Source organism: Galeopterus variegatus, unplaced genomic scaffold, assembly GCF_000696425.1.
Source record: "Galeopterus variegatus unplaced genomic scaffold, G_variegatus-3.0.2 Scaffold4788, whole genome shotgun sequence".
NCBI classification, from domain to species: Eukaryota; Metazoa; Chordata; class Mammalia; order Dermoptera; family Cynocephalidae; genus Galeopterus; species Galeopterus variegatus.
Genome location: NW_007730899.1, coordinates 143,835 through 153,146, shown reverse-complemented (window position 1 = coordinate 153,146; position 9,312 = coordinate 143,835). Strand labels below are relative to the sequence as shown.

Below are 9,312 nucleotides of genomic sequence, written 5' to 3'. Positions count from 1 at the left end.
TCATTTGCTTATTATTAGCCATTTCGTATTTCTTCTGTGAAATGCAAGTTCATACCCTTTTTTTTTTTTTGGTCAGGAAGAGTTTTTCAACTGGTTTATAAAAACTCTTTGTATATTGTGGACATCATTTTCATTTGTTCTGTATTACCAGGCTCACGGCTTCATTTCCAGTTAAGTTGTTCAGACCCTGACTGTAGTGGCTGCTTGTTATTCTACTGTCTTACAAGAACATTTGTGTGTGATACATGCTCACATTGTTATTCTACAGTGACTGGGCCAGACTTCCCTAAACCACTCACGTGCTGGACGTCAGTTTGTGGGCTCTCTGGAGCAATAGCTACTGCGTTTTCCTGGGCTTTCTTCTCCTTTTTAAAAAATGTCCTAGGGCTTATTACTGTGTCTAAGTAAGTAGTTGTAAACGTGTACTTATGTTACTGGTGATGAATACGTAAACTAAATTTGATGGTCTTTTTGGTTTGAGATTGTGCTTGATTTTTAGTGACTTGTGACAACAATTTTTGTGTACTGTTCAGTGTGAATCCTGAACAGAATGGTAACTTTTCACTATATATATGAGAGGGCTGTGTGCTTTTAGCTTTGCACGCCTCCCCCGCAGACGTAGCTCTTCAAACTTTTCGTAGCTGTTGGCACTTGCCCTTGTCCATGGATGTGTTGAACGTGTTTCTTGTCCTTTCTCTAGGTCATCACTCCATGTAGGAAGCTCATCTTGTGTGCTGATAACAGAAAAGAGATGGAAGATTGGATTGCAGCACTGAAGACTATCCAGAACAGGGAGCATTTTGAGGTTAAAAAGGAAAAAGCATCCCTCTACAGATGCCTGTTTTTACCTCTGTTGCCCTCGCCCTAGCGTCCTGCCATCTGGGTATCTGCACGTTCTGGAGCTCACCTTCTCAGCACGTTCCTCGTAAAACTAAGGCTTGTTGCTCGTCCCATTGGCAGACCTGTCAGACTATGACCCTGTTCTTTATAAACCTCCTCCACTCCTCTCTTGGATGCTTTATTTAATCCTGTTCGTGTTTCAGAGGGACGTCTTATCTCTCCATCTTTATTTCATTCTCTCAGCCTACCCAGTACAGCATGGACCATTTCTCAGGGATGCACAACTGGTACGCCTGTTCCCACGCGCGGCCGACCTATTGCAACGTGTGCCGGGAGGCCCTGTCTGGGGTCACATCCCACGGGCTGTCCTGTGAGGGTAAGAAGGACGAGCATGTTATTTTGTTGGGAAAGCTGGCCTGAGATTTTACTTGGTAAAGACTTAGAAATCCAAATGCAGACCCCATAAGTAAGCCGTAGCCACCCGTGTAGTCCGTCAACGAAAAACTCACTTCTATGACTCTATTCTTGTTTCTTTGCCTACTGCAGAGTATAATCATTTTTTATAGTTCTTGAACACAGTGAGAAGAAGGCAAGAGGTAGTGAGGTGGAACAAAGAGGAAGCACAGGGAACACAGAGGGCAGGACATTTAAAAATACCTGTTGGCCTCATTGTAATTACACTCCCCTATCTTGGTAAATTGGGTTGTGGCTACCATGGAATGAAAATGTCTTACAGACCTTGAGGTCAAGGCTGCAGTGTTTGGGCAAGGGTGTCCAGCCTGGGGCAGGAACAGTGGGCTAGAGTAGGGAGTGCAAGCTATAGCTTGTGGCCAGACCCTGCCTGCTGCCTGGCTTTGCACAGCTTGCGAGCTTAAGACTGGCTTTCACACTTGTAAATGGTTGAAAACAATCAAAAGAATAATATTTTGCGACATGAAAATTATATGAAATTCACTGTCCATAAAAAAGTACAGGTGCTTCTCCATTTATAGTGGGGTTACGTCCAGATAAAGTCCTCATAAAGTTGAAAAATTGCAAGTCGGCCCACCGTAAGTCAGAGGCCGCATGCATTGTCTGTGGTTGCCTCTGTGCCACAGCGGCGGAGCTGAGTAATGACTGACAACATATGCAGCCTGCAAAACCTGTAGGGTTCACCCCCTGGCCCATTAGGAAGAGTTTGCTGAGTCCTGGCTGCAGCTGATGTCTGGTGTCACTTCTGTCTGCTCTGCTGTCATCAGCCTCAAGGCGGCTCACAGTAGAGCCCACAGAGTGGGAGGTGCTGTTTATTCCTTCCCCAGCTTTCCTAGACAGGACAGTCCACACAGCATGTCTGCTCAGCATGAAGCTTGTAGGTTCACGTGTTCCTTCTCTTACAGTGTGCAAATTTAAGGCCCACAAACGGTGTGCTGTGCGCGCAACCAATAACTGCAAGTGGACCACGCTGGCCTCGATCGGAAAGGACATCATTGAGGACGAGGATGGGGTATGTGCAAGGGGACCCTGCCATGGTGCTCTGAGCAGGGCTGCTGACCTGCACAGCCACTCCTCGTCCTGAACCTCTTCTCTGCCCTCCCCTGCCACTCCATATAAGTTGGCCATGCTGTGGATGGTATTTGGGGGTTCCATGTGGTTGCTGCACCCCCAAGCTCTATCCTGATCCCTGTGAGTCTTTTTGTGCCCCTGGCAGGAACTGTGGTGTAGACGGCACTTGACAGGCCCTGCCCCCACTGCCCCTCACTTGCCACCAGGGAAGGAGCTTGTTTTGGGAAGAGTATCTTGGCTGAGTTCTCAATGAGTGTTTTTGCTCCAGAGCTCCTGCCTGGCCTGGTAGCCTGAGCTCTGGGGACATCCCTAGCATGCGTCTCTGCTTGGTTCGCAGATTGCCATGCCCCACCAGTGGCTGGAAGGAAACCTGCCTGTGAGCGCCAAGTGCACAGTGTGTGACAAGACCTGTGGCAGCGTGCTGCGCCTGCAGGACTGGCGCTGCCTCTGGTGCAAGGCCATGGTGAGTGGGCTGCCTGCCCGCTCCTGCCGCGGTTTGGTGGAGACAGGCCGTTCTCCATGGTGCCACACAGGCCCATACCTTTATGTCTCGTGCTGTGGCTTCATCCTCCTGAATCTGAGTGAATTCACCCCAAAGGCCTTTCCAGTTCTGGGAGTCTGTTTTTTGGACTGTCTGGTGACCTGACTTTCCCTTTTCTGTCTGGTCATTCTCATTCTTGACTTTTTTTTTAAGTGTGTGTTTCTCTTGAATATAGTCCTGCATTTTAGATGCATGTAAATGTGTCTTCATAACAGATGTCACAGCTGCGTCATACGGCATGCAGCCATGTTGTGGCAGGGCAGCGACCGCTTCTGCGGTATGGAAGCAGAAAGCTCTAGAGGCTCTTCTGAGAGGCTTGTGCTGGGCCACATTCAGTGATGACAGCAGCCTGTGGAGCCTCTCACCCAGTTCTGGGCGTAGTCACAGCCTGTGGGGGGAGATGCGTCCCCAAGGAGAGGCAAGTGGAGCCTGGCACAGGTGGCCACTCAAAGGCACGTTGCCTCCAGAGCCCAATCTGGTCCTGGAAATCGAAGTCAGTGGTGGCTAAAGGGGCCTGAAGGGTCAGGAACAGGACTTTAGGCCACACGGTGTGAGCCATGACTGGGTCTCCTCCAGCATTTCTGTGTCATGCCTTTTCAAGTGCAAAACCAGGACATGGGCACGTTGACGGGAGTGGGACAGCTGGCTCTGAGTGCACCCACCTCCTGCAGTGGCTTGTTTGTTATGTGAAGGATGTTTGTTATGTGAAGGATGTGGGGACACCTGGTGACACATGGGCTCTTGTTGCAGGTTCACACGTCATGTAAAGAATCCTTAGTGACCAAGTGCCCACTCGGCCTGTGTAAGGTGTCAGTCATCCCTCCCACGGCCCTCAACAGCATTGACTCGGACGGTGGGTGCCATGCGCATGCCATTCTCTGCCATCTCTGCATGCCTGCGTCCCCGTGTGTGCTCCCCTCTCCAGCTCTACAGTCAGACAGCTTGGTGAGCTGTGGCCAGCGAGAGGCCAGGCACAGCCCAGGGGCACGGTGTTGGTGCACGGTTTTCCAGTAGTTGCCATTAGACACATGCAAAGCTGGAGGCCAGCTCTGCTTGTGAAGGTGACAGGCACAGTTGGCCATCGACTGTGCAGTTGGAAGCCAAGTCTAAGGCCTTTGCATCTGCCGTGGGGCTGCGCCTGTCTCTGTCTGGGGCAGACACTGGCACATTGGCTTGGGGTTGCTCTCGTGTGTCCGGCTGGCGCGTGTGATATGTGTTGACAAGTACTGGTGGGAGGGGGGACGGCAGAGTATGTGTCCCAGAGGAAATCAGCTCCAGCAGATTGGGGCAGAAGACGAGAAGCAGTGAGGTGAAATTTAGAGTCTTCATGAACGTGAAGTCGGATGGGATGGGCCTGCTCCTTACATGTGAGGAACTGTGGTCGCTAATCTCTTGTGACTTCCTGGGCGTGCACATGTGAGGTGTGTGTCCCTTGGGGTGTCTGCTGCTGCTTATTCAATCAACAGTGCCCTCAGTGTCTTCTGTGGCTTGTAAATTTTCTTCTGTTCTGACACCCAGGCTTCTGGAAGGCCACCTGTCCTCCGTCTTGCACAAGCCCACTGTTGGTCTTCGTCAATTCAAAAAGTGGGGACAACCAGGGTGTGAAGTTCCTCAGAAGATTCAAACAGCTGCTGAACCCTGCCCAGGTCTTTGACCTCATGAATGGAGGACCACACCTTGGGTAAGAAGCTTATAAAATGTATCTTTCTTGGAGTTTCTTAAATTTTGTAGAAAGTATGTGCTTATTAAACAAAGACCAAAGATACAGGTATTTTTAAGAAAGGAAAGTTGTCCTTCTTGAACTGCCGCCTCCCCAAATTGTACTCATAGAGGTGCCCACCCTTACTGTATAGGGGTGTGTGCAGCTGGCTGGTGGCTCACTTGGGTAGAGTGTGGTGCTGATAACACCAAGGCCAAGAGTTTGGATCCCCTGACCAGCCAGCTGCCGAAAACAGAAAGACAGACAAGAAAAAGTAGAGGTGCGTAGGCTTCCAGCTTTAACAGCTTTTACACAAAGTCGGGCCCTGTCCTACCTGTTGTCGATTTCCATGTCTGCCAGCATATGACAGTGTGGGTGTGTTTTATGTTGGTGGTTCCAGATCGGCCTCATTCTTTTTGACGGCTGCTTAGTAGTGAGGAAGATGCTTTTCTCCAGTGAGGCCAGAAGGCAGCTTTTTCCTACTGGGAGGCACGAGAGCCTCAGCTTGCAGGTGCCATGAGGCAGGGACCTGTGAGGGCCCAGATGCAGCAGAGGAATTACACTCTGCATCTGCTTGCTGGAGAGCCAGGTTCTCTTTGGTTTTGTACATCGTATAGTTTTGTAGAAAGCTGCTTCTGTAAAATTTGCCATTTGAACTAATTTGGAAGTGCTAATTCAAGATAGGAGCTCTGTGAGGCCTCTCCAGTGTTTCAGGGAGATCTCCAGGATATTTGTAGGGACAGTGCTTGTGGAACCTGTCGTCTGGTGTGTATCTTGCGGGGAGGAATCAAGGACGTGTTGTTTTGGGAGCATATGCCGCTGCGATGTGAGCCTGGCCTGACTAGCTGCGTGTCCTTGGATGATGTGCCCGGGTTGGGGAGGGCCGTGCTACTCTTCATTCCTGGAGCGCTGCTCCTTTGGTGTCTCGTGTGTGGATTTTCTCTCAAGTGTGTTTCCTCAAAAGCAGCACTCTCCGAACTTCTGCAGGTAGACTTCTTATCTGAATGATGCAGGATCATGTTCATCACTAGGTTGACAAATAAGTTTAGTTAAAAAGTGGGGAAGTGGAGGTATCACACATCCCTTGTCATGATACTCCGAGCAGGCTCGGGTTGTTATTCATCGTGGTATCAGGGATGTCAGGTGGGTGCTTTGAAGTGGCTCTGGGCAGGGGAGGCTACACAGCAGAACTTGAAAATAGTAAATTAGTAGTGTTAGCAAGCACGCAGCCCTCGGTAAGATGAGACAACTTCCGAAGCCTCCAGAGGCGTAACGGGTGAATGGAGCCACTTGCTGCTTCTGGGAGCACCTGATCTCACACAGCTCATCACAGGACCAAGGCCCCCGCTGCCACCTTCCTCCTCCCAGCTGTCCTTAGTGCCTCTTCTCCAGAGAGCCGGGGCCTCACGGATGTCAGTGTCCTCTAAGGAATGTATGTGGCCCTTTCTCTCGGATCTTGAAGGTCAGGTGCAGCCTTGTTGCTCAGAACTTCTCCTCTGTTCATACCCCAAGTTTAGTGCCACGTCACCCGTCCCCACTTGTTGTCTTTTTTTTTTTTGGCGGCTGGCTGGTTTGAACCCTGGCCCTTGGTGGTATTATCACCATGCTCGGATCAACTGAACTAACCTGTCAGCCCTCTGCTTGTCTTCTGAGTCCCCACTCTGGGTCAGGCTCTGAGCTCTGGGTGGGGCATACAAGGTCAGCAGCTGGGGGTGTGGACGTGGATGTCAGGATCCCACGGCGGGGTAATCTGACAGCTCGGTGGGGCGACTTAAGATTCTTTGGCACCCAGAGAGGGGATGTATAAATCACACTGGGGTCTCAGTCTCTCCGCTGGGCTAGAATCTGAGGAGAGCTGAGAGGGAGGAGGGGGCCCTCCGGGCAGAGGGCACCACAGGTGCAGAGACAAAGGCAGGAGAGGACATGGGGTGGGGGGAAGGGGACTGGGCTGAGCCACGGGAGCGGCAGGTGTCAGGGCAGAAAGGCGGGCAGCTGCAGGTCAGTGAGGGCTGCAGGTGGTGGCTGAGAGGTCTGACCTTTTCCTTTGAATGAGGGGCAACCTCTTAAAGCGAGACACTTGATGAGACTTATGTTTCTGAAATATCTCCTTGGGAGCCCAAATGGGAGGTGTCTGGAGAGACACGAGGTAGGTCGGGAGGCTCCTGTAGGACTCTACAGACTCGATGGTGGCCTGAACTCAGCCGTGGCTTAGTGGGCTGGGCCGGGCCACAGGCTGGGAGGGGGAGGGTTTGGGCTGCGAGCTTGCTGGTGGTGCTGCTGTTCTCTGAGGAGGGATGTGTCCTGTTGGAGGCAGTGCGTTCTGCTGGACAGGTGCAGGTGTCGGGCTTCAGGAGCAACCTGGGGGTGTTGATTCAAGGTCATCAGCACCTGTGTGGTCCTTGAAGCCAGAATGTGGACAAGGTCACACAGGAAGAAGGTGAGGAGTGAGCAGACAGTGGCAGTGGCGGTCCGAGTGGGGACACTGCTTGGGAGGGGCAGGGTGATTGGGAGGAGCCCAGGAAGGAGGCTGAGAAGGAGTTACGAGGGGAGGAGGTGTAGGTCATGTCTCCTGGAGGATTGGGTGGCCTGGGGCATTGGTGCTGCAGAACGGACAGGTAAAGCTGAGCAGATCTGTCTGGGGCTCCTGAGTGACCAGAGCGAGTGCCAGGCAGAAACCTGGCTGTGCAGCCTGGAGGGTGGGTGGGTGTAGGAGCTGAGGGTGCAAGGCTGCCCAGAGGACATGGTGGGAATGGTCAGCAGGAGCAGTGTGTGAATGGGGCAGTTGAGGGACAGTGACATAGGGTGGGCCGTGTGGGCAGTGGCCTGGGCTGTGGAAGTCTGTGCCCGTGCACCTGGGCAGGAGCTGGCATCTGAGCGAGATGAGATGTTGTTGGTGCACTGTTGAGTCTGCTTCATCTGCCAAAGATCCAGCAGCTTACCAGGGCTGAGTTATCTCATGCCTGGGTGGACTGTGGCCCTGGTTGGAGGGGTTGGCTGGGCCCTAGTGCTGCTGTCATCCACCTTGACACAATGGGCCATGAGTGGAGGGGCCATGCAGACAGCCAATGCCACGTGGCAGAGCCTTGCACACCTGGGCTCGACCGCTGATGCACAAGCAGCCATGAGGAGCAGGTGGCTCCTTTGGCCCAGGCTGGACAAGCCAATCATTTGTCCTATAGAATGCACGTCATTACACTGACTGTTTTCTCTGCAGCTTACGGTTATTCCAGAAGTTTGACACGTTTCGGATTCTGGTTTGTGGTGGGGATGGCAGTGTTGGCTGGGTCCTCTCTGAAATCGACAGCCTCAACCTTCACAAACAGGTACCTGGATGGGAGGGAGACCAGCCCAGGGGAGAGGGGTGCCCAGGTCAGCTCCTGATCTCGGAGCGTCTGTTCTCTGGTGGGACCAGACATTGGAGGTTGTGCAGGTCGTGGCAAGGAGGAGAGCAGAGGAGAGGGGGCAGCCCGATGGCGTTGGAGGACCAGGGGAACCAGCTGTGACGTATGGATTGGAATTTCACAGTTGGTAGTAAAGGCAGCTACAGAAACAGAAGTCCACAAACTCCTAGCTGAGGAAGCAAGTCTGGCTGGGGCTGTCGTCCCTCCTGTGCCCCTGCCAGCTCTTTCCTGGGTAGTGATGTGATTGATTGCCTGATGCCTCTTGCTTGTGAGGAGGGGGCTTCTCAAGTCAGTTATGATTCATTGAACCTAGATTTTTGTATTAAAATAAAAATAGATTTCCCTGATCGTATATTTTAAAAAGTGTTCATTATATTCATTGAGTTTTCACTCTTAGCCACCCCTTCGTCAGGTAATTAGCCATGGCTAATACTTTAGTGACTATATTTCAGACTTCTCTCCATCAAAATACATATATTGTAATGTATAATGCAGTTTTAATTTAAATGGACTCAAGTTACCCATGCTGTTCTGTTAGTGTTTTAAAAATCAACAGTTGGGCCGGCCTGGTGGCGCACTGCTACAGTGCGCCGCTTGGGAAGCGCGGCGGCGCTCCCGCCGAGGGTTCGGATCCCACATACAGACCGGCCGCTCACTGGCTGAGCAAGGTGCGGGAGCAACACCGAGGGTTGCGATTCCGTTGCCGGTCCCGGTCCGGTATGGGCGCGACACTGAGGGTTGCGATCCGTTGCCGGTCACGAAGAAAGACAAAAAGGAAAAAAAAAATCAACAGTATGTGTGGATACCTTCCACTCTACACCAATAAGTGAAGATCTGTGTGATAGCTTTTTTTTTTTTTTTCTTTTTGTCTTTTTTCATGTCCGGCCACGGATCCCAACCCTCAGTGTCGCGCCCGTACCAGACCGGGATCGCAACCCTCAGTGTCGCGCCCGTACCAGACCGGGATCGCAACCCTCGGTGTTGCTCCCACACCTCGCTCAGCCAGTGAGCGGCCAGTCTGTATGTGGGATCCGAACCCTCGGCGGGAGCGCCGCCGCGCTTCCCAAGCGGCGCACTGTAGCAGTGCGCCACCGGGCCGGCCGAATTTTATTTTCAATTACAATCATAATCCTGGGACCTAAAGCATACTACTTTTTAAAATCTACTTTTATTCAGGTTGCCATTCTAATTGCTACTTAAAATTATTTATCTTAGGCAAAATATAAATCAGAAAAAAATACAAGACTTATCAATAAAAAATTCTAACACTAATACGTATGGATTGTTTT

At 51.6% G+C, this 9,312-nt stretch overlaps 1 protein-coding gene across 1 annotated transcript in view; it reads left to right on the top strand.

Moving 5' to 3' along the window:
• Positions 1–742: 742 nt before the first annotated feature.
• DGKD (diacylglycerol kinase, delta 130kDa) overlaps positions 743–9,312 on the top strand; it is a 35,553-nt gene continuing 26,983 nt past the window's right edge. The window contains exons 1-6 of the mRNA XM_008588363.1: positions 743–1,216; positions 2,217–2,323; positions 2,720–2,845; positions 3,674–3,776; positions 4,442–4,604; positions 7,837–7,945. Coding sequence (XP_008586585.1) covers positions 1,099–1,216; positions 2,217–2,323; positions 2,720–2,845; positions 3,674–3,776; positions 4,442–4,604; positions 7,837–7,945 — 726 coding nt within the window. The 5' untranslated portion in view covers positions 743–1,098. The remainder of the gene's footprint in view (positions 1,217–2,216; positions 2,324–2,719; positions 2,846–3,673; positions 3,777–4,441; positions 4,605–7,836; positions 7,946–9,312) is intronic.